At 37.3% G+C, this 26,506-nt stretch overlaps 1 protein-coding gene across 2 annotated transcripts in view; it reads left to right on the top strand.

Annotated features, from left to right (window-relative positions):
• Window positions 1-26,506, top strand: part of LOC145674476 (uncharacterized) — a 1,412,137-nt gene that overhangs the window by 465,498 nt on the left and 920,133 nt on the right. For both annotated transcript variants that reach the window (XM_081744589.1, XM_081744590.1), the window contains exon 3: window positions 17,718-17,921. In XM_081744589.1, the coding sequence (XP_081600715.1) occupies window positions 17,718-17,921 (204 nt within the window). The remainder of the gene's footprint in view (window positions 1-17,717; window positions 17,922-26,506) is intronic.

The raw sequence follows: 26,506 nt of genomic DNA, 5'->3' as shown, positions 1-26,506 counted from the left end.
CCCTCTTTGGCCCACATTAAACCGAATTTTCGGGACTCTACTGTAACACGAAAAATACAATATATGATGCCAATTTTGACGAAAAATTCTTTTATCGATATTCGAAAATCCCACTAAAATGATTTTCTTTTCCATGGGTTGGAATCACTGGGCTAGAGTAGAACAGAGGCCAATGAGATTCCTTTCGATCAAGGGAACGACGATGCTGATGCCATGCACCCTGTATCCAGGCAACGTATGTTCTATGGATCGTGGTTAGAAGTTGGCGAACTCTTCTTCACTTATATCTTGTGACACAAGGCTTCTCGAAAGGTAGAGAGCAACTTTTTTTTTTTCTGTTTACGCTCTCAAAAACATTCCGCTTCTTTTCCAAAAATTCCAGTCAACTTGTTTTATTTCCTCATAGACATCCACTTTAAAGACCTGAAATTCAAAATTTAACATTTACATAATCATTTTGCATTCTTTATTAATTAACGTGGGTAGGGTGAGTTTGAATCTTACAGTAGTTAGGTTTACTATATACAATAAAACCTGTCCTCAATAGACCCTTTGTTAAAAAGAAACTTGTATTAAACAGAAATATTTAAACAGTCTCATGAATTTACTTGCACAAATCGTGTTAAATCACCTTCATTAAACGGAAGCTGTACGTGGACGTTACGTGTACAACGGAAATCAAAACAAGCCTCTTAATGGAAAATTTCAAGTTTCGGAATGCAGCATTTATAAACTTTCCGGAGATCCTATAAGAGATTAAATATATTCTTAGCGAAATAAATAGTATTGTGCAAACCGAAGCAGACACGGCGGATATACGTGCTTTAATTGAGCAGTTTGATGCAATAAGGGCGTAAGTCCGAAACATGCAGTTTGGAGAAAAACTATGTTGAAAATTTTAGTAGTTCTTTTTATACATAAAACAATGTAATATGCAACATTTTATTCCGATGTTAAATTGAAATGTTACCAGGAGGCTAAACAAGAATGGCAAAGGCCAAAAATGCACTTGACGCAAGAAGGGCGTAAACTCGCTTAAGCCCTTATTACATCAAACTCCTCAATCGAGGATTATGTGGGAAGTCCGAAAGGAGAAGAGGAGGTGGAGAAAGAAGAGAAATAAGGCATTGAGTTGGAAGAAGAGTGAGGCTAAAGACGTATCAAGATTCTGTCAAAAGTTTAAAGGAATTGCAACATTTGCCTTACGTCGAATTGGCATGCTTAGTATGATTTGTCAGGTTAAAGTCTCTGTGGAAAGTTAAACAGAGAGGCAGCGATATCTACAGAAAACGCTCTTTCACTGTTGGTAAACTTAAGTGAACGTGTGTCTGTACAGTACTTTTTTCTGTTCATTCTAAGTTTTGCGTGTATTAATGCGTAGTAGAAATAGATAATGTAAATTGACTAAGGTACAGTCATGTCCAAAATGATTGTCGCATATCTATGACTGTCTTTCTCTAAGAATATACTTTGATAATGATTTTGCAGGGTACTTTTAACACAGATACTATGTGTATAATCGGGAAATGTATATTTTGGTAAATTTCATAGGAAAATAATTATAAATACGAAAATTAGAATGAGTAAAACAAAACGTTGCTAAATGGACAAGAAAGTTTTATTTTCGTTTTATTGTTCTTATTTACTGCTCTTTTGACATGAAATTTGCCTCATACATGTCTTTGATGATTATACACATACTAACATTATAAGAAATACCGGGCGAATTCGTTATCAAATTATATTCGTGCAACATATTTATAGACATGCGACAGTAATTTTCGACATAAGTGTACATACACCGTCTTACTTGATCTCAGTATGCCCATCATATCAACGCTTTGTGTGTGTTCGTGTGTGTGTGTGTGTGCGCGCGCGTGCATAAGTCTACCTTCGTTAACCGGAAACCTATCTTTAACGGAAAAGTTTACGAGTCCCGCTTGATTCCGCTAAAGACAAGTTTTACTGTATTTTTTTAAAAAAATTAAAAAAGTTAGTTTGGTTTCAATGCAAAGTCAATACTGAAACCGGAAATATATTGTTATAGCTTCCGGTCCCAATAGAGGAGTGAGTTCAGCGATAGAATCCACTCTTCGAATGCTGAATCCATATCAAAAGACAGTTTCGTTTCTAGCTATATTTTCCAGCTGTAACCACAATCTCTCTCTCTCTCTCTCTCTCTATATATATATATATATATATATATATATATATATATATATATATATATATATATATATATATATATATATATATATATATATATATATATATATATATAAAGATGTGTGTGTGTGTGTAGGATGTTTCAAAACAACACTGACAACGTTCGGGAGAGGTGATTCCCGACACCAAGATAAGACACTAAGTGTAGCAGCAATTTTTAGCACTTCGCCCTCCTGAGATATTACGTCCCAAAAATGGCATCAAAATCACATACTACTACTTTCGGACCCCTATAAATCTACGGTGCCAGTAGTATCATAGCTGTGGACTCTTTAATGCAATAATATTCAGCACAAAACTTATGACCCCCCACTTTATGCCATTCCAAAATACAGTCAAATTAAAAGTATAATTGTCTGTACTTTTTCTGGTGATTTTCATGTATTGGCTTGCAACACTGCATATTTATTTAGAAGCAAGAGTATATTTTCTTCATGTACCTCAGTCTCTCCTGTAAACATTTGTTTTATGTTTGATGTTCGTCTGATTTGTACGTCCTGAGCAACTTTATTTTACGCATACGCTTACAAATTAAAAAATTGGCACTCCACCAACAACAGAGATGGCCGCCATTCAGGAACATTTGCACATACGGCAACGGGAATGATGTTATTGACCTTCTCATACACAAGGTTTTATCACACTCCAATTTCTATAATTTTCGGAGATGACCCAGCAACCATTTTCACCATCTTTGGACCACTTCAGATGGATTGACCCATAAGTTAAAAAAAAAAATATGTATTTTGCTACAAAATGACAGCAAAACCATGTCTGTAATATAAATTTTAAAAAAATCAGTATGAGTTTTCAAAGTCGTGAACTCCTTTTTTATACATTCTGCATATTCAGATTACACACATTGATGCTGTGAGTACGTAATTTACATATTCATTATTATCTTCACAAATGCTACTAAAGGGAAGAAATTGTTGTCAGGTAATTACGTTTAATTTATGCTAATTACTGCACTTAGTAGGGTGTGTAAATTTCGGAGATATTTCCTTTTTTGCTGCATTTGGAAGAAAGTTCTCGTAGGCACACACATCGTTAATTTGAGTAAATTCTCCTCTCCTTTTTAAAGTGTCGTATTACAATAAGAAAAGTACCTTGTGTAATACATTGTGCTGAAAGCGTTTCTGTAGATGTGTAGGCGTATGAAAATACGTATTTCCCAAAAATGGAACAAATCACTTGAATATGTTTGTCTCTCTCTGCTGTATGTTACAGACGAGGTAATTCACTTCGTAACTTTGTGATGATTTCGAGAAATCTGCATTGTTCAAGTGACGTAATAACCTGAATGTAAATGTTTCTTCGTTTTCATCATCATCATCATCGTCGTCATAATGATGCAGCCAGCATCTGTGTAATATTTTTGTTCGTGTCTGGGCGGGGAAGTTAGGTTTTGGGTTGGGCTAAGCCAATGAAAACAGCCACGCCTGGTCATTGTCTTTTTGAAACAGAGTCATCAAACACCATGAATAATGACAAGGAATCAAAAGAGAACTTTCACTCTCTAATTAATGTATTTTATTATTTTTATTTCGTTTTTTTCCTGTTGTTTTTGGAAGTGGTCCTGAACACTTGGCTACCAACTGGTCAGTCATGCGCAGTTCATCAATATCCGTTGCTTTTATTTATTTCAGGTTGACAAAATTTGAAATACAGTTGTTAAGGTATGTTTGCATCACAAGCATTAAAGATAGGATAAAGAAGGTAGGAAGAGAGAAACTGATGAACTGGACAGGGAGCTTACCTATTAATGAATTATGCCAAGGAAGTTTGGATAATGTAGACAAGAAGAAAATAAAAAAGGCTCTTATAAGAACCAAAAATGGCAGAACGTGATTGTTTGGAAAGTGAACACGGAGACTTACGGGATTGGCTGAAGGCCTCAGCAAATAGAATAAATTTCTTTTTATAACAATGACAATATATATAATATGTATGTTAAAAGAATTTAAACTTTTTAAACTTTGTCTGTATTTTTATTTATGTTCTATAGTGTCTGAGGAAGAATATCTTAGATATCCGAAACCGTTACATATTATAATTTAAAATACAGTGGATTTGAAGCTTTGGTCTTTTTTTTTTAAATAATAAATCCAAAGCCATGGATAGTCTTGGTAACAAACATTAAAATGTGATTTTTTCGGCGTATGGCCATCCATAGGGTAGCGTAAGGGGGCAATTGCTTCTCGGGAGTTTCTCAGGGTACTCCCGTTCCCTCCTACTTTCTCATTCCACCAATTCTTCTATCATTCACTTGATTTAATCATCGTCTCCTTAAGGGATTCCTGACACTTAAGGGACATAATCACGGGACGTTAAACTGATATATTTCATTTCATTTTGTATTACTTATGCATAATGCAGTTTGGGAATCTACACCGGTGGAATAAATGCTCCAAGAGCATTGCCAGAACGAACTTAACAAGAATTTTAGGAATGATCCAAAAAATGGATCAAAAAAGTGCGATCTTGGCCAAGAATGTTAGGAATGATCCAATAAAATGCATCAAAAGATTGCGATTTTGGCCAATAATTAGTTTTTGAATCAGGAGCGACAAAATATTTGAACGGTCCCTGAATCAAGTTTTCATATTCTCTACGGAATGAGCACACCATACTAAGTTAAGTGATAGTTTGGCTACATTATATGTAGTTCTTCCGATATAAGGACTGCAAGAAAATTTTTTATCGATATATATTGGATCTTTGATTAAAAAAAAAAGAAGAAGAAGAAGAAGAATCCAGAAAGTCTGGAGAGCCGTGGTGGCTTAGTGGTAGAGCATTCACCTTTGGTGCATGGGATTCTTGTATCGATCCCAGCTCGCGCACGTGAACTTTGTGGTGGACAAACACCGTGTGCGTAGGTTTTCTCGGGTTCCTCCCGTTTCCTCCCACTTTCTTCATTCTAATATTTCATTTATTTCTCATCATCATAGTCTCTTTTAGCCTAGCTGATATAATCGTGGGACGTAAAACTTAGATTCAATTTCATTGTTTTTTTTTTTTTTAGAAATACTGGAGCTGTTTTGTGAAAGTTTTATCGGAAATAGTCGGCGTTGTCAAAAGTATCTACTTTGATAAATGTTTTAAGCAATCTGATGTAATGCTGTAGAAGATCCACAGTTGAAACAACCTCTATAGATAATTTCTAAGTAAGACATTTTAGACAAACTAAAGAAAATAATGGTCCCATGGAACCCACGACTGTTGATACAGTGGAAAGGGTTTCATTTTCTTGTTAACGCATAAACCTCTTAAGAGTTCAGTGGCGCGTACTGAGTAGACGGTGTAATAAATCACTGTTTAGTGAACCAAGCATACATGGCACTAGAGAGAATTCTCGTATTGGTATGGACTAAACTAGGTTAATGTAAACAAGAGGTTGTTTATACAAGTAATACAGCCCGTTGTAAATATGTCGAGAAGGTAAAGAGAGCAAATTAGAGCAGTAACATTGTAAGCGATACGTTTATGACTTTGATGTTGCATATTTCTGTTTTTCTTTGGTGTACTTAACGAGATTGTCAGCAGTTTATTATCAGATATCTCACATATACAAAGCTGGATGCATAAGTGTACACTACAAGACTGACGTATATATGATTGGTTAATTTTCTTCCATTGAAAATAGAAAATACTGTTTTGTTGTGTTGAAGTTTAGCGTTTTTTTTCCTTAACAGCGAGACTATATGAAACATAGATTCAGAGTAATGTGAAATTCAAACCACCGTCGGAAGTTTAACCAGAAATCTTTGTTTTACGTCCAACGGTTATGCCAGCTAGGGTAAAGATGATGATGATGATGATGAGAAATGAAGGGAGTGGTGCAATGAATAAAGCAGGAGGAAATGGGAGAATCCCGAAAAAACACACGCGCACGGTGCTTGTCCACTACCAAGTTTACTTGACGCGAGCTGGTATCGAAATTGTGACCCCATGCACTAGAGATGAATGCTCTGCCACTGAGCCACCGCGGCACGGAAATTTTGATTCGAGTTCGCGTGCCTCTAAGGCGCACGCACTAACCCTAGACCAGTGAAGACGGTCGAAAATTGTTTTTTCAGATATCCCGGGCGGTTTTTCTGAATGGGGTGTTCTGAGAAACTTACCCCATTAACAGATGTAAGAATAATGGATTTAAGGTTAGTGTAAAGGGACAAGTTTTGCCGATAGATGTCACTACAGTCTTCGTATCTCTCCCATATATTTTTTATCTTTCACGAAAATTTACAATTTCTTTTACAAATTTCAACGTAGAGACTTCAAATGTTTAGAGAAGGTACTTCATAACCTATTAAAGGGAACAATCCGTGCCGATTTTTTATTTAGAATTTTCTTCATTATTGAAACAGTTCCATTGTTAAAGATTTGGATATCCATTTCAACAATCAAGCCATTTCAACAATGAAGAAAATTCTAAATAAAAAATCGGCACGGTTATTGCCTCCGATAGATTGTGAAGTTACTTTTCTAGACATTTGAAGTCTGTAGGTTGAAATTTGTAACAGAAATTGTGAATCTTCGTGAAAGGTAAAACTACATGGAAAAGATACGAAGATTCTACTGTTATCTATCGACAAAACTTGTCCCTTTAAACCAACCTTAAGGTAGAAACTTGAGCAAGTTTCTTTCTAGGAATTGCTTGCTATCGTTAGTTTTTTTTTTTTTCGTTCTCTGTAAATGGCTCTGATGTTGTTTGCACGTAGAGCCTAGAACATCGTTAATAAATATAGGGTGACCCATATATATATTTATGATTTTTCAAAGACTGCGAAAAAGAAACTAGCAACATAACTTGAACATAAACACATTATTCTTATACCTTTCTTTACAAGAATTTTAATCTCTGTTCTCTGTGGCATGGTCCACCAATGCACCATCCAAATCGATACATGTCTGGAGACGAAGAGCAACCATCCAAATCAATACATGCCTCGAGACGAAGAGCAACCATCCAAATCGATACATGCCTGGAGACGAAGAGCATACCTGAAGACGAAGACAAGCAGTTTGGCAGACCCATACTGGTATCCTGTGGAACTCTTCTGTGATAGCTTCTCATAGTTCGGCCAAATTGCGTATGTGCTGTTGATACACTTTGTCCTTTAAAACACCCCATAAGGGAAAGTAAAGTGGTGCCAGATCGGGAGATTGAGCTGGCCACTCCACATACCCGCGTCGACCTATCCAACGGTTCTCGCACACTGTTCCAGAGATAGTAGTTCTACCATCCTGTTTGGCATACATTAACGGTTCTAAGTCCAGTGGCCGTTATCCCCACTTTTAGGCTACACAGTGTTGCCATATCGAAAGTTCTTGTCCAGAATTAGCCTACAACTATTATAGTTAACCATCATATACAGAATCATGGACCATCCTGTACATTGTTAATCCACAGTGTTACTAACATGTTACGGGAAGTGCCCAAGATTTTATTTCTCTATATACACTAATTAACGAACCTCATTAATATTATTATTTTCCCCGATATTTTAATGTATTGAAAAAAAACGAGCTCAGGTTTCTCCTTAGAACTGAACCAAATTTCCTAGTCCTGTTCATTAATAAGAAATCCAAGAATGTATAAAAGAAATGTTTGGCGTATTACGAAATTAATATCCTAACTATATAGAAAACTAACTACATGAACTGACAAAATAAAGTGATATTTTCGATTGACGTGGAAAGCTGAAATTTGGCATGACTGTAGCCTTCCGGGACTAACACACAGGAAAATTGCCAAAAGTGAATATTTTTATTTTTTAAGAGGACTAAAGGGGGATGAAGAAATTTCTTCTTATTTAAATGGGCGTGAGGATCACCACCCGGAAGTCAGTACATATTTTAACTCATTCCCTTACTACTGCGCAATGAAACGTTACATATTATAAATATTGTACTATAAGATAGAGTTATGTTTTAGCTACAATAAGACACTGATTCATTTGGTTGTTTCTTCTAATATCGAAAAAGGTAACAAATAAAATAAAATATTTGATTCGTTTTACAATGAGCACACAAGATCGCACTTGCTGTTAGATTTTGCTAACAGTGCTCAATTTTATGAAATGTTTATTTGAATGTGTAAAGTATTTTAAAGTAACGTTCTTATTACGAAAGGGATATATTGTTTGATCGTATTTCGTGTTATGTTTCACATTTTATTTAAATATTAATTCACATTTAAGGAAATAGATTTTGAGAAGAAAGTTGTGCAGAACGTCAAAATGTGTTGTTGCCAAATTTGTACGTTTAATTCCTGGATTCTAGCATTGCAGTGAGAGAAGCAGAACTTAGCTGAGAATTTCGATATGAGTCGAAAACTAATTTCACCAGTAAGTATGAAAGCAGAATTCCGTGATTACTTCCTTTATTATCTGGCACCAGTAAACACTCGACACTACCTGGCAACGCCGCACTATTCAAGCAGTGTTTAGCATAGCACCGAGAACACCTAGTGATCCACCTTAAGCAGTTGAAATACGAAAAGAAACTTGAAATTTGGTAGAATTGTGGGTTTAAAAGGTGCGAAGAAGTAGGTCGAGTAAACGCGGGGGTCAGGTAGCGAAGCCCCCGCTGGGCCAAATTCAGAAAATGTAATTACAGAGCAAATGCACGAAATTCACTCTTGATGCAAAGACTGATCGTGGCCACAGACCGATCGAACGCGGGGTCTAGGGCGGAGCGAAAGGCTAGTTTTGTATATTAAGCGCGCCATATACGCACGCACTTGCATTACCAACATGTATGAAAGGTTTCTTTCATCAAGCATCTTGAAAGAATTTTTTGCCCACACACGTACCAACGTGCTGTCCAACATACTGAAAGTAGTTTGAGAAATGTGGAGGACGAGGAAACGCGTGCTTTTTCTTTCTGCAACTGCACGACCTTGGCATGCGACGGAGGAGAGACTCACGTGATTTCTTCCGCTGTCGTGATTGGTGGACCTAAATATAAAACAGCCACCTTGCATGAACGAGCCCATACACGGTAAACATGCACGCAGAACGGCAAAAACATCAAACATGTTTTCAGAAGATTTTGAAAACTTTTAACATGAATGAACGAGGCCATACACGATCAACTTGCTTGTGGTTTTATCATTTTTCATACAAGTCGGGCTGTTTCTTCAGGCATGTGTTTACGTGTATGGGCTGCTTAACGAAAAGCTCAATTCTTCAGAAGGGGCCGCGGTTGCTCAGTGCTTCAAGGATGTTGTCCTTGAGCTTTTGTATTGGTTGTGGTTTGTTCACATGCACTTTATCTTTTAGATATTCGTGCAGAAATACGGGCACTTGGACCAGAAGTGTTTACCCTTGTCATGAATCATGCATTACACACACAATCTCAGTTAGGTGTCCGCCATTATGGGTTTCACAGTTACGGGCTATGTTCCACACATAAGTGTAAACAATCTCCCATCCTTGGTCTTTAAGTCTGTGAAATATCAGGAGAAACTAATGATAACTTTAAAAAAAGTTAGTAGAGGTTTCACTGCATTAATAACGGACACCTCTATAAAGCGGACACCTCCCGTAACGGACATATTTTGTAATCCCCAAACACTGTAATAGGAAAAATCATATTGGTAAACCTCTCTAAAACGGACACTCTCTAGTACGGACACGGACAGTATTTTCTGTGTTTTATAGGTATTATTTACCTCTGTATTACGGACACTTTCTCTAGAAACAAGTTGAAAAATACAGTAAAAATATATTTTTAGTAATTCATACATGTGTCATCAAGAACGCATTGTTACAACATCTTGCCTCCTCAACTGTCTACTCAGCAATCCAGACGAAGCATTATCTGTTTAACAACACCCTCATGTTCTTTGCTTGCATTTCACTCCCAATAAACCTGTTTTAGACACAAAAGTGATTGACAGTTGCCTGCCGTCTGAGATGACACGTTATTCTAGTGTCCCTCTGGAATCTCTGTCCAAGCAGAAGACAAATTTAGTATCTTCTGCCCTCGGGTACGCATATTGTCTAAAAACAGACACTACTGGACTGCAATTAACCCACAAATTAAAGGAACCTCCCGTAAACGTAGTAAGTAGTGATAAGTGTAAGGTGCAGGAAACTGTAACATCTTATTTCCATGTTGTGTCTAGAACATAGAGTATTGAATGGCAGAGGATAATGCAGGTTCAGTATCATTTTGGTAATATTCGTAAATACATGATTCATGCAATTATTTTTTCTAATTGGATATCACATTGTTTACTAATTTACGAAAGAAAATATTGACACCTCTCTAAGGCGGACACCTCTCTATAGCGGACAATTTTTGATTCCCTATGGCTGTCCACTTTAGAGAGGTTTCACTGTAGTTACATCTCCTTTGTGACTTTTGGTCGACCCTGTACACAGCATAGTTTGGAAGTGTAGTAAATTTACATGATATAGAGAAAAGTGGGGAAAAGTTTGTTGCTTTCCTTATGTCTTGATCTTGTTTACAAACGAATTTATTAATGATGTTTTGTTTTGGGCGTGATAATTTATCAGGTGTTCTCCAAGTCGTGACTGTCTCGAGGGATGTCATCAAATCCAACCTTCTGAATCGACGCTTATTATCTAATTAGTATCTGCAATAAATTCTGTAGTATCTACCCATTAATTCCTGAGCACCAGACCGAGGACTTCTGACATGTTAAACGCTCTATTGTAGTACATAAGCTGCATGTGTGGCGTTCTGTTGAAAGACAACAAAGGGGAGTGAATGCATTTATCATGTGTTCTTTTGAACCTTTGCAAGTTTTAATGAACTTCCGCTACGTAACTTCCGGTATGTGGTTTCCTGGATTTCGGAAGTCGCTCAGTCAGCAAAGCGTTTCACTTGAACTAGACGAACGAGTGACAAGCAGATAATTTCCGTACATATTAAACTGTGACAAGTAGCTTCTGCTTCTGTTCCAGTGATTTTTCATCACGAGAGGCAAAAGAAAAGAAAAATAGTAAATTTTCCCCATCCATTTTGGGATTACTTTACAGAGACAATCAAATGTATCTTTAGCAATTATAATATTGTGTAGATGGCAATCTATTATCAAACCTGTCCCAAAAAATATGAACTTATTTTCCCGTAGTCACTTCTAGATTGAAAGAACTGCCTCTATAACATTCACTGTTTGAGTACTATGTTCAATTTAGGGCTGATTATCTATATTGGTTTCGAACTGGCATTTCGTTTGTGGCCAGCAAATCTAAGTTGTGCAACACAACTTACACGAGGGTCATGTTGGCTGCCTACCCATCTGAAAGTTCTTGAAAGTCACACATTTTGATATGTATATTGTACGAGTACCTAAATTTAAACTGGCAAACAAGAAAAAAAAAAGTATCGCAAACCAAAAATGGGGACCGTGTTGGCTCAGTGGTAGAGCGCTCCTTTCTGATGCCTGGGTGGTGAATTAACACCGTGTGCGTGATTGTTCTCGAGGTTCTCCCACTTTCTTCATTCCATCATTTACAAAATCCATCAATATAATCATTTAAAAAAAATACGTACTCATATTCATTGTGGTGTATAATGTCTTTCTCGTACAGGAAACCCTCTTTATTGGGAGCTTTAGATATTCTATTAAACCCTAATACTAAATATGCGTTAATTGCAAATTTTGTGCGACGCGATCGACCTTTTATTGATTATTCATAGAACTTTTTAGTGCATCAACTGTTTTCATGAACGAACACGACATGCATAGCATATAGTTGATTTTGGGATATGGTTCGCAGAACAAAACCAAAAGAGCTTCAGCCTGTTTCTAAGCTGAAAATTCTACTTTCCATTGTTTACAATGGGAATTCACGCGCCAAATAGTTTTCCAATGTTAAGTCTATGGGCATCCTGTTTCTCGGTGATTATTCCTCAACGGTATGTCTGATCGGGACATGCTACCCCTTACGACACTCAGTGAGCGCCCTCGAATCACCATGTGAAAATTGGTGAAGAACTGTTCTATCATCTCGGAGGAGTACCCGGGCAACCGAAAGCCTACGTCGAGTGAAAAAGAAGCTTTGCTCCAATAATTTTAGTTTGCAAAATTAGTTATAAACAGCCATTTTGGGTATGGTGTTACCCTGTATTTAATGATAACAAGATTGCGTTGTTTACAGAATATTTCCTTTTTTATCGTGTTAATATATTTCCAATTAAAAAAGCGTGTGTATAGCTTTTTTTAATAACCTACTCCCGGTCGAATTTTAATGCGGGCCGCGGTGGCTCAGTGCTAGAGCGTTCACCACTGGTGCTTGGAGTCTCTGGTTCGATCCCGGCTCGCACCAAGTAAGCTTTGTGGTGGACAAACACCGTGTGCGTGGGTTTCCCCGGGGTTTTCCCGTTTCCTCCTACTTTCTTCATTCTACCATTTCATTCATTTCTCATCATCACGGTTTCCTTTAACCTAACCGACATATCCGTGGGATGTAAAATTTAAAGATTTAATTTAATTTTAGAATTTTAATGCAGCGGCCCAGATTGCCTTCGGTGCCAGCGGTCCCAGGTTCTCTTCCCAGTGGGACATCCGGTCATAAAATGTAATAAGTTTTTCCAGGCAAGCCACCCCGAGTGAAGTTTTAAGTCATAAGAATATCTGGTGGAAAGGCGCTCAAGAGGTTCATTATTTCAAGTGCCTGGGAAGTATTTTGACGAGAGACACTTACTGCTCCAAGAAGACCAGGTCAGGAATGGCCATAGCCAAAGTAGCAATCAGCAAGAAAAGATCACTCTTAACTAATAGACTTAATACTAGACTAAGGAAGAAATTGCTGTATATTGCTATATATATGGAGTACTAGCATCGATTACTCGCTTCGCTGGGTTAAAATGAAAATTTTAAATGCATAGCTCCTCATCTCATGTATTTGGTACCCGTGAAATGTGATGTTTTAGTTTTTAGTGTCATCGCTTTAAACGGCACCGGATGGTAGCTCAGTGGCAGAGCGCTTTACCTCTTGTACGTGGGGTCCCTGTTTCGATCTCCGGCCTAGTAAGTTTGTGGATGACAACATTGTGTCCATGAGTTTTCTCGGAATACTGTCATTTCCTCCCACTTTCTCATTCCACTAATTCTTCCATCATAATTCACTAGGCTAAGAAAGACGGATCATTAAAACCTAAAGGGCATAATCATGGAACGTTAAACTAAGAGATTGGGCATTAAGTGTATTGGAATTCATTTTCGGATGACATTTTAAAGTGTACAGAGAGCATGTTCTTGTTCGATGCCTTATTACGTTGCATATGAGCTTCTCAACTACCCATGCAAAGCGAATTGTCAAGTTCATTCCAGATCTATTCGAGTAATGAAGTAAGAATTTAGATTTCGTCTTAATTTTTGTTGTAGAGGGTACAGTGGCTCAATAGTAGAGCGCTTACCTCTGGTGCGTGGGGTTCTCTGGTTCGATTCCCGGGAGAGTAAGTTTGTGCTTAATAACACCGTGAACGTTGTTTCGGAGTACTCTCGTTTCCTCGCACAGTCTCATTCCATCGATTCATCCATTATTATTCATTTGTCTTTATTATCCCACATCTTAGCTAAAGCGAATGATCGTGGGACGTTCACAACTGAAAGATCTCAAGAGGTTTTAAATTTTTGTTGCGGAAACATTTGTACCTCCAGAACAGACTGACACCATGTTGTGTAATGTTATTCAATCAGTTTCTTCTTGTTTGTTGACCTTCTGTTCTTACTTCAGATGGTGCAACACTAACGCTGAATCGATAACAAACTGCCACGTATTTCGGAAGCACGCTAACCACTCCCTTACCTTGATTCAATTTTTCTCGTTACTCCCAATGTCATGAACAAGAAAAGTCATAAATTGCGTGTATGTAGCTTAAACAAGAAAAGAAAAAATATCTTCATAGCACACTTTATGGTTTTCTGTAGCCATATGTTATCTTGTAATGTTTATTTCCGTAATTTGTATGCATTTTCGGTGCAATCTCTATTGGTACGGGCTTCCTCGCATCCTTGAAGGGCATGCAATATGTCGTGCACACTAGTGATAAATTTTGTCGGTAGATGGCGCGTGCGTGCATGTAAAAGGATGACTCCTAGTAAATGAATTCAGAGCGTTCTTTGATTTGTAATTCTTTATTACTGCCAGCAATGAAGGTCATTATTCCCTTTATCTAAATACTAGGTTTCTCGTTTTTCATAAATCTCTTCTATTTTTAGTGTCGAAAATTTCAGGTGTACAGCAGTGGTGGATTCTCTTGTAAACCTTTTTAAAATATATATTGCTTTCTTGGTCATCATAACAATTACATGTTTGGCTTTATTAGACATTAGTCTTCCCTTAAAACATTCTCCTCGCGGTACCCTATACAGGGCAGCTCATAATTATGTATTTGATGTTTCAAAAGACTGCAGTAAAGAAATTAGCAACATAAATTGAACATAAACACATTACTCCTATACTTCTCCTTACAATAATTTTAATCTTTTTTCTCTATGCCATGGATTACTCCTCGCATTTTTTTTTAATATTAAATTTTGAATATGTTTGACATGATAATTCGGTAAGGGGTCAAAATTGGGAGGGGGGGGTGATTTTAGGTCAAAACTGATATTTTGGGTCAGTAACGACCTAATTTGGATCAATGGCCGATTTCAGTATCTTTCTAGGGAAAGTCCTTTGGAAGTAGCAAATAATAAATCTCACGATGCAGAAACATCAATTTTCCATTATTTTAAAACTGCACTCTTTTTAAGAAAAATAATTAAAAAAAAACTGGATTTCTCTAAATGAATGACGAAAAGAGAGATTTTAGTTTGAACTTGGCTTAATATCTAAAGCTTTTGAAACTATCACTTCCTTACAGTAATTCAAATTAGAGTAATCAGTCACGATACAATTGCACCCATTATATAAAGAACTTTTATGGTTATCTACATTTTGTTACTAATGTCTAATTTATTAAATTTAATAGCAGACAAAATATATACCAGAGAAGTAAATGTAGCCAAAAAAAAAAATAGGTCTTATTTTTTATTTAACTTATAATACATTATTAAATCATGTAGTAATTCTTGCAAAGACATTTCTTATTTAAACCAAACGAATCTTTTTTTTAGGGGCACGTGGCTCAGTCGTAGAGCGCTTACCTTTGGTGCGTGGAGCCTCTGGTTCGAGCTCCGCCCAAGCAGGGTTGTGGTGGACAATGTCGTGTCCGTAGGTTTTCTCAGGGTACTCCCGTTTCCTTCCACTTTCAGATTCTACTAATGCTTCCACCGTCATTCACTTGCTTTAACCATTCTCTCTTTTAGCATTAAGGGCATAATCGTGCTCAAAGATTTCATTTCACTAAAACAAAAAAAAAAAAAAAAAAAACGAGCCTTTCTTTGTCTTTTGGGTGCATAGCGCTCAAGAACGTGAATTAAAAATTGTTCACTTGGAACATCCTCAATAGAAATCCTCATGAAGTGGTCCAATGATGAAGTCCCCGAGTCGATTTCTTCGTAATATCAATATTCGACTTAATTTACTGAGCGTTTTTTTCATTGCTAGCCGCTGACACAGGCGTCTGAGAATGTATTAACTGCTTTATGAAATGGATTTGAATTGAGACTTTTATTTTAATGTTGAAACACTGTCGTTCACACTTTTTTGCCTAGAATTTGAAGAATTCCACATCCGTTTATAAATTATCTTCATCTATGACATGAAACCAAACCAAAAATCTTGGCGTAACAGCCTTTGTGAGCCCAAGCCACCCCAACGCCATCTGTTAATGACCAGCTGAACTAATTCCACCGTAGCGACTAACACGTGGTCAGCACGATTCGTCGTCCTGTCTCTAACAGGCGTATCAGCAGCTTTCTAGACCTAATGATCGTCGCGTCTTTTATTGACGTGACTACCCAATTTGCCTCACGACACTTGTTGGACGACAAACATTGGGAAGCACCGGCCGGGTATGAGTCCAGTGCTCCAACCACTAGATTACGGTGTCTCCCTATGACGTAAAAACTAGCAACAATTTTTTACATTAACTTTTATATCATTTGAATACGATTAAATGTTCCAAACAAAGAACACAAGGAGATTGAATGTGCTGTGTTAGTATAATTAAGAAGAATTTCCAAAGATGTTTTTGTTCCACACTATGTTCTTTTACTACACTAATCATAAATTTACCAACTTTCTTGGAAGAGTAAATATCGGCACCCAATCTCTCGCTTTACATTGGCGCGTCCACTGCATGAAAGTGATCTCTTTGCTCGGCAGCCATGATATCTGCGGTTCCGTTTGCAGTGGTACCAAGAATATCAGGGCTGCACCGAGGAGAGTGGGTCGCTTTCTCTGGGGGACATCCCACTGAAAGAAACACTGGCGAATTATGAGTAATCAATATCGGAGTTTTGACTTAGTAAAATAAAAAAAAAAATAAATAAATAATTGCTGTTTATAACGAGAATTAGAGGAAAATATGTGAAACAAATCTGTTTAATTTTATGATATCTAAACACAACAAGAATACATCTAATAATAGTGTTCAGTTAAGTCCTTTAGCATTACTGATTGATTTTTGAGTTTAACATTACGTTCAGCAGCGAGGTTCTATGAAACGGAACCTACTGAATCCGAACCACATGACCTCCCTCCTGGAATCGAACCTCTTAAAATTAGTGACAGAGTTTAATGATTTGAAATTTGTCAACAAGTAAAGACACTGTTTCACATTTATTTTAACAACGAAAAAGAGAATAGGAAAAAAATGGTTGAAAAAGAAAATAGCCTAGGCGTTAATTCTTGAAGATAAGTAAATGCAGTGTGTATTTATAATAAACTGCTGCTAAAACTCGATGAAGGGTGATTTCTTGTATTCGGGAAACCAAAGTGTTGGTCTACACAGCAGCGCGGCGCCTATTTCTCTGTAGACCTAAGTTTGGAAATGAAGTGAAATCTTTGTTTAACGTCCCACGTTTATGCCCTGTACGCGTAGGGAGGCGGATGATTAAGGCAAGTGAATGAAGATGATGGAAGATTCAATGGAATGAGAATGTCGAAGGAAATGGGAGTACTCCGAAAAATCCCAAGGACACGATGTCGTCCACCACAAACTTGCATGAGGATCGAACCAAGGACGCACGCAACAGAGGTAAACGCTCTATGACTGACTCACCGTGCTCTTTGTATAAGGTTGGGGAGGCCCATTTCAGCACTTCGATGGTAAATCAGAGAGCCGAAAGCACAGACGATATGAAAATGAATTATAGATTAATGTTAGAAACTGGAACTGGGTTAGTTTTGTGCAGGATGGAATCAAAATAAGAGTTACGTTTTTTTTTTCTTTATTTTAGCAATCAACCTTCATATATTTTAAACAAAAAACATTTTGTCACTATTTTAACTTTACTTCCACTCACTCAAAACAAACTTAGTCTGCGAGAATCCAGTACTAACTTTGGTACTACTGGTCTTTTCTCGTATCTAATTCTTGCTTGTTTTGTGTTTCAGGGCAAAATGGACGTTGCGAGCTTGGTGGCATCTCTGTTGGGACCGCTGTATCCGAATTTCCAGCGTGTGAGATCGATTCTCGAGAGGCAGGCACGTGACCTGTTAGTGTGTAGCTTTCAAGGCAACCTCTCGAGACTTGAGAAAGAATTCTGTGTGCCCGCTGCTGCCATCTTGCGGAGGGTGAGGGAAGCTGTTGGCGAACAGGTTAGTAAATGTTTTCTTCTTCCGTTCGGAACACGTTTTCTTCTTTTTCTCCCTCTCTCTTTCTACCGCCCCTTGTTACGTTTGTTGTGCTGCTCTTTTTTGATCTTAATTTTGGTAAAAGTTTCTTTCATCCTTTTCTTTAGCAAAGAAAAGGAAAGGAGAAACGAAAAGTCAGTCAACTGGAAGTAAACAATTAAGAGATTGTCTTCCGACAAATAGAATTCACCATTCATGGCCGGGACAAAGTTACATGCAAAATATGTGTATAAATTATATCCGATTATAGTTTAAAACAATATATATATTCTTGTAGTCTAAAAAAGGTCTTCAAAGTATATGTATTGATCGTACGGAAAAAAAATCTTTTCATGTCTGGGACTTATTTCGTGAAAAGTAAAAAAATAAATAAATAAATAAATAAATAAATAAAAACTGAAATATTACTGTAAAACATAAGCGCCAAAATGTATATACTGTAGTTGTTCACTGTTGTTTCTGAAAATTGCAATACCAACAAAGAAATGAGGAAACGCTTGTAAATAAACCAAATATTTACGTCAGAGTAGCTAGGAACGATTATCGTTTCAACGGGATGGAGTATTCGTATTCCTACACAGCAAAAAAGTGCGGTGTTAAAACAACATAAAATGACTACCACTATAGCGTATTACTAATGTGTTATTTCAACACCGAGAGCATCACCTCCCGTGCATATCATAAGTTACTAGTAACTGGAAGTGAAAATTTGCATTGGTTTTAATTACTTGTTATAAACAAAAATCTTTACGCAGCATATTTGGCATTTATACCAAGTAATGAATAACATACTGTTTTCTGTAATCGGTTAAGAGCATAGCGTTGTACAGTCTGCAGCCAAAAAACTTGCAACATGAGCATATAAGTTTTTTTTTTTTTTTTTTTTTTTTGTTTTTTGTGAAACGACGAAGTGTTTTCTTCCAAAATAAGTGTGTATGGGAGAACGACGATGTTTCTCCTGGCGTGATTCGTTCCACTTAGACGTTGTGTTGATTCACTGCGCTGTTAGGCATAGTTTCACAATAAACTTACATTCTCATGTTGCAGTTTTTTTTCTGCGGACTGTACACCCCTGAATTGTCTGACATTCACATGAGTAGCATGGCAGCCATATGTTGTTCTTATGTGCTAGGAACTTAGGTCAATAATACGTTGTTTGCTATTTTACTGCAATAAGAAGTAAGGAACAACGTGTTTTGCACTAAAAGTATCAACCCAAAGTTTATTGCACTATGTTCCTAGCACCTCAGAACAACAGATGGTAGAAATGCTACTCATGTAAATGTTGTCAGAGAATTCATAGGCCTACAAAACTATTTTCGTGCGCGATTACAGAGAGCGCAGAACGTCATTCGTTACTTGGTATAAATGCCAAATATACTGCGCAAAGCTTTGCTCATAGCGAGCACAGTTAAAACCAATGCAAATTCTGTCTGCAGTTACTAGTTATTTATGATACGCTTGGAAGTCGATGTCCTCGATGTTGAAATAACACACAAAACAACAAAAAAATACTATCACTATAGTGTGTTTACTTAACACCTCATTCTTTGCTGTGCAGTATCTCTTGGCTTGGTGTATAGCAGTGGGGCCAAACTTATGAAGTTTCTGAGTAGCCGTTCCATTTTAAAATCCTATTGTGAGCTACCAACCAAACGAACTACCAACTTTAAATAAAAATTGCACTTTTGTTTATTGCCTATAAATAGGCGTAACCGGAGCGCTAACTCGATCTACCGTAAATGTCTCCGCGAGCTACTAGTAGGTCGCGATCGACAATTTGGCGATCATTGGTATATAGCGTACCACTATGAGTTGGTGGTTTATACAGCACTCAAGTAGTGGATTGTAAGAGACAATCAGGAAATGTGGAAGCAAAGGTGCCCAAGTGTGGGTTTTAGGTTGCAAGTTCTGTCCATTTGATTTTACTGAACAACTTCTCATTGAAAATGACATCGGAAACTCATTAAGAGTAATGATGGCTTTACGAACGGAAAGTATACCGAAATTGAATCAAATTTAGTTTAAAAAAACAAGTTTCCTTGGTTTTGTCACACATTTCTTCCTCTACTTTTTTTCGGGGCAAAAATGATAAATTTGAGTGTGTTGTGCCCAAGTACTTGCAGGGATGGACACACTGCCTGTGGATAAGCGTCTCTGTACCTGAGTCGTCGACGTAAAAGAGTGCACAACAAACAAATACTGCATTGGACGCGGCTGCATGATCCGTGTAGGATAGACGGATTCTTGCATCATGAAATTAGTGCAAATACTGGTAATAAGTGATGATAAATTTTGGTAAGATGCGTACTTCTATTAGAAGCCATGATACAGTGCTAATTATGTAAGATTTAACGACCACTGTTGAATCCAACAGTAGGTCATTTTTCGTTTCTGAAATGCTACCGTGACTTTCCCATGTCAGATTTAAGAAAGAATTCCTGAATCTATTTGAAATTGAAATCAAGTGGGATACTGTAGCGCTGACCTTTGATGCAAGGAGGCTCTGGTTCGGTCTCATGACAAATGAGTTTGTGGTGGAAAAGCATCGTGATTGTTAAGTTTTCGCCACATTATCATTCCAGCAATTAATTATGTACGGCTTAGTGGAGCAACCTAGATACGTCGGTGTAAGTGGGCTGGAACCCACCTTCGGTTTAAATATATATTTTAAGCAAAAATAAGCTTTCCTTTTGGTTATGTAGTATATGATATTAAAATACGACTTCTCCACTTGGTGCTATTGACTTTAGTGTTTTCACGTAGTTCTTACATTCCCATCTACGAATATACATCAGTAGCTACATACTACTAACAAAGTCATCCAGAGCAGAGTTGTGAAGCATGGTGTTACAAGTGTCAATTGGGAGCAAGCAAAATATTATCAGATTGTGTAAATTACTATTTTTGTAATGTATTATTAAGTTCCCTAAATGATAGTGAGGCTTTTGCTACCGAGATGGCGTTAGTGTCTTGATTCGTAGGGTATATGAATCGCAACGGATCCAGCCTAACGTAATTCCACAATTTACTTGAAGCTAGTAGATATGCAAAATGTTGGAATCCTAAAAATCTTTACTTTTTTACTAATTTGGCCTCTCTCACGAGACGCCACTGCTTCAATTTCTAATTGACATTTAGAGCTTCTGATTGATTTTTTTGTCCCTAATCACACAGTGAATGCTGTGGTGTATCAGGCAACACTTCGAAACGGAGATTATCCGTTCACCGTCAAATACATTAACTGTTAGGCAAGATGGTGCACTTCCTCCACGATAATTCGCGCCCGCATACAGCTCATGTGATAATGGATCTTTCACAGCGAGGAGGCTGGGAAATCCTTTCGCATCCACTATATACTCCAGATCTGACCCCGTTAGATTTTTTTTTTTAATGAAAGAACATGTGATTCATACTATATGATGTCAAGCATAGGATCCAAAGGCGAGTTCATGGTCAGAACCTGTTTCTATCACCATAGTTTTCGCAAATGGAATTTCTGCTCAGGCAAGTGCCGCAATAGAGAAGGTGACTACACGAGAAATAGCGAATACTTCTTCATGTATTTTTCTTTATATCTAGTATCAACAAAGATGAGGACCTTACTTTCTGACTTCTAATCATAGATTGAACTTACGTTACACCTTAATTTGGTTTGCAGAAAGTTTCTCAAATATATTGAACTCGTTTGTAATGGACGAGAAAGTAATTAAGACGAGAATCGTAAAAATTGCGTGATATTATCTTTAATTGTATTATGTAATTAGCGAGTAATAAGCTCATATGTTCGTTTTTCAAGCTCTGTGAACAGTTTCTATTCATCGTGCGTGGATGGTTGGTGTTTGCATGATACAGTGATTAATTACACAAAAGCCGATTGCATTAATGATTGGCATTTGAATGTATTGCTGTTTGTTTGAAGTTTGTGATCGTTACACGTGTAGGTGTAAATTAAAATGGTCTGTTTTATAGCCTGAACCATATTTGCAGGCATGTAACAAGTAATTTAATAGCGATTATTCATTTCACTGTTGAAACAATCTGAAACATCTGTTATGGATATGTTGACAAACATACTCCCATTTAAATACCAAACAGTGTTTCTGACTCCGGAACCCTTATTTGTTGGGGGAAAATAAGCTCACATTAATACGCTAAACTTAAAATTATGGTTGCATTTTCTTTTCTTTTCATTCAATTACTTTAAAGAAGAAAAAATAAAATTGTTCAGTTTCACCTTCCACCATTATGCCCTTTAGGCTAAGGGAAACAAACGATTAAGACAAGTGACTTATGGTGAAATAATTGGTGGAATGAGAAAGTAGGAGGAAAGGGAGCACTTCGATAAAACCCACAGACTCAATGTTGTCGATCACGAACTAACTTGGCAGGGGATCGAACCAGCGACCAGACATGGCGTGGTCAATATCCCAAGGCCCACTGACTCACTACCTACCGTGAACCCACTATATGCCCCACAACCCACCATGATTCAGTCTGAGTCACCACCCACCAAAACCCATCGCCATCAATTCTGAACGATGATGAACGCCCCCCCCCCCTCAACTGATTAAAGAGTTTACACTTGTAATAAAGCAAGGCTGTGAAATTATCACTAATTGGAGTTTGAATTTCTACGGTCAATCGCTCAAGCACCGCTCTGTTACAACAACGGTAGATCTGACCGTTATGATATAAAATGGTAAAGTGTTGGTCATGGGCCGTATTACGATGAATTTCAATTTATCATATGTATACACAAATTGTTTCCTTGTTGAATTACAGATACCTTTCAATGGAAAATAGAATGCAATTTGAAAGTCTCAAATCAAGGAAAAATAGGAAAAAAACTAGAATCGACTGTCTTGAAGCCAAGTAGTAAGTTGTATTGCTATTATTACAAATACAAATATCAATATCCAAAAGTGCCTTTTTTTCACTCAGATATATCATGTAAGTTAATAGAAACAAATGAAAAAGGAGGAAAAATGCAGACCTTGAAAGTAAAACATAGATAAATTCACAGAAGTTCAGAAGATGCTGTCTACAATGCACTGAGCAGAGTTTGTCGATGGTTCAGAGTGGGTCATGGTGGGTCGATGCGTCAGAGTGGGTCATGGTGGATGGTGGGTCGCAGCGGGTCAGATCCTGTTGACCCACGAGCCAATGACCCGCTCACAAATCTTGGCCCACTTGATCCACGACCCACTGACTCACTCCATCTGTGTCGTGCCAAAGACCGAGACACCTCAGGTAAACGCTCTACCACTGAACCACCGTGCCCCTATAGTGTCATTATGAAAATCTTGAAGAGGGCGTACTTCAGAATCGGTATCGTTTTAATCGTACATCATCAAGGTTTACAAACAAATTATAAAACTTTCTTAATCTCGATAAGATCTATCAACAGGTACGAGGTATGTTCAGAAACTATCGAACCTTATTTTTTTTTTCTCACAAACCAATGAAGCACGGGCATCTTTTTTCGGTGTAGATGTAAAGGGGATACTCATGCGCAATAATGATTAGTTTCCACCCCAGAAATCGTCAGTTGCTTGCAGTAGCCCAAGGAGTGAAGACGTAGTGAGTGGTCTTTATTTTTTGTATTTTATTTCATTTCATTTATTTATTTATTTATTGGATCAAAACATCCAATATATTTGGGACAAATTTTATTATAGGCCTTATATCAGGAGAACTACATATAGTGTAGCCAAACCAAAACTGCCACTTATTCTATGCCTAAGTATGATGTCCTTATTCCGTAAAAAATACGAAATCTTGATTCAGGGGCCATTAAAATTTTTTGTGGCCCCTGATCCAAAAAATCCAATATATTTCATTCAATCAAATATTTTCTTGTACGTCTTATATCTGGAGAACTGCATATAGTGTATCCAAACCAAAACTACCACTTAACTCAGTTTGATGTGCTTATTCCGTAAAATATACGGAAACTCGAATTATCTAGAGGCCGTTCAAAAATTTCGTGGCTCCTGACACAACATTAATTATTGGCCAAGATCGCAATATTTTGATCCATTTTTTGGATCATTCCTAATTTTTTTTTCTATAAAATGATAGAAAAATTGGAGCGGCATTATTGCATCAAATTTTGCCAAAAGCTTCGCGACACCCAAGCGGAAACCATTTATTTCATCGGATTGGTACATTCCGTTTTGACCGAGAATTTGGGGATGAGGAGTGTGTCCGTGAAATTTGATTTAGGCTTTCGTCGCCAAACACAACATTCCTATATGTCAGGATGCTTCCTACTCACCCGATAAAACTCCGTTTGACTTTTTGTCATTTCCCAAGCTAAAAATTCCACTTAAAGAGGACCCGATTTGAGTCAAAAAAAGATACGTTTTGGAATGGTGAGCAACCCTGCCGTGGCATTTCGCATGGTGTGTTCCAGAACTCATTCAAAAAATGGCGGGAACGCTGGGAGAACTGTGTGCATTACCAAGGAGATTACTTTGAAGGGGATTAGTGTTTCGGATTTTCAAATCAATAAATGCACTCTTGACAACCAAAGGTCCAACAGTTTTTGTAAACACTTCGTATATATCATCATCTTCATTTTTTTTTTTTTTTTTTTTTTTTGTTAAACTCTAACAATATTTTAGAATTATTATGTTCTGTGACAAAAAGTAAAAAGAAAAAAAAAGAAAATTGAATGTTAATCTGAACTTGTTAGATGTGTCTTGGCAAAGTAATTAAAAGACGAAACTTTCATCAATTAGCAGAACCTTCTAACTGAACAGAAATCTCAGTTCCAAGCGTGAAATAGAAGTTTAACAGAAACTTCCTAACAACTCTATCTATCTGTTTTTTTTTTCTTACTCCCCCCTCTCTTTCTATCGCACACACCAATACACACAAACACGTAATGTCCTGTCAATTGTGTAGATTATTGCTTTCGACTTCCGGAGCAATTAAAGTGATTGTGATGCCGTTGTCATAGAGACCCTCGAAAGGCTTCTTCAGTTGCTGGGTTCAAACGCCAAGCTTGTTGATAGAATTCCCACCCTTCTCCAAAAGATGTAACGGGGGACACGACGGAGAGAGGGCATCGGGAACCACTTCAGAAATTTTCTCAATTGGTAAACTGCCAATTTACTAAGTTCTAGCGACAAGATTTTCTCTGTTAATACCTTAATTTGTCAGGTTAAATTCAGGAAATAACTACTGGTATACAGTTCAATGTTTCATATTTTATAGGCAAGAATTTCGAACATTTTTTTAAAGGTTTAGAGAGTCTTTCGTAATTCTGTTGAGTGATTGATCACTGCGGAAATTTAATAATAATATAAGAGTAGCAGGCTGCACTAAATAAGCACCAAAATACATTGAAACAAAATTCGGTAAAATCAAACAAATCTTAAAGGGTGTTCGATAAAGAACGTTATTTTTTAAATGCGCGCCATTTCTGCTCTAATAAGTTCGAAGCACAGAACGTTACACGATATTCATCTGTTGTCTTTTTGGTTAATAGTAACGGGACGCCAAGTAGCGAATGATCGTAATTTGTTTTCTGTACGGGTAGAAACTGTATGGTAGTGGACGGCTGATTTCTCGCAATGATGACGTGAATTGACCACACCAGGGCTGTCAACTTTTCAAACCTGCTCATCCATATGTTCAGAGCGTGAGTGCTAGGCGGGGAAAGGTCATGTGTCTGGACTTTCTCGGGTTCTCCCGTTTCCTCCCACTTTCTTCATTCCACCATTTTATTCATTATATCATTATCACCGCCTCCCTTAGCCTAGAAGGCAAAACCGTGAGACGTAAAACTCAAAATATTTCATTTCATTTTCATTTCGGCTACATAGGAGCATTTTGAACACACCAATAATATTTCAGAAGTGTGCGATGGGGAGCAATATCAGATTGAATACTATATTTTCTTGTTTCTTTTTGAAGTGCCTGGCAACTATGATTTTGTGTGTGTGTATAGTGTTGGTTGCCAACTTGGTATTAAGTGACGAGAAACGTTTGTTTTTTCGAGAATTGCATTTTGAGTATGTGTTGAAACTAGTTCACTCCCTTTGGACTTTTAGTATTTCCTTTGTCTCTAAGCCGTTCGTTATAAATTGGGTTTTTTGTGTGTCCGCAATCGGTTTGTCGTTTTAAGGCTTATCTTGTGAATGGAAGAACCAAGTCGTTGTGGTCTATGGCGGCATCTATCCGCGTGTCCCTTCTAGGATTCGATTGTTTATTTTCCTCGCTTTACATTCTTGTTCGCTCTCTATATTAGACAAGTTTGTCTTCACAAGGCCTGAAAAATTCAGACAGCATACCCTTAAGTTAGTGTGATAAAAACATAAGTAATGTGTCTATGGCGCCATCTTTACGATTCGCTTTTGCTGTTAGGAAAAAAAATATTCTTTTTTAGAGCTGTCACTATAGGACAGGAATCAGTTCAAAACTCCTGTTTTCTGGAACAATCCTTTTGCCTTAAGTTGTAGCATATACAAACTCAACAATTTTTACGTTTCTTCTTTTATAAGGAGGGAAAAACAAAAAGACCTTGAGCTGTACCAGTT

The sequence above is a fragment of the Thermobia domestica genome, chromosome 17, assembly GCF_964235325.1.
Source record: "Thermobia domestica chromosome 17, izTheDome1.hap1.1, whole genome shotgun sequence".
Classification (NCBI taxonomy): Eukaryota; Metazoa; Arthropoda; class Insecta; order Zygentoma; family Lepismatidae; genus Thermobia; species Thermobia domestica.
Note: the sequence above shows the minus strand (reverse complement) of the source record. Positions and strands in the feature narration are given on the sequence as shown.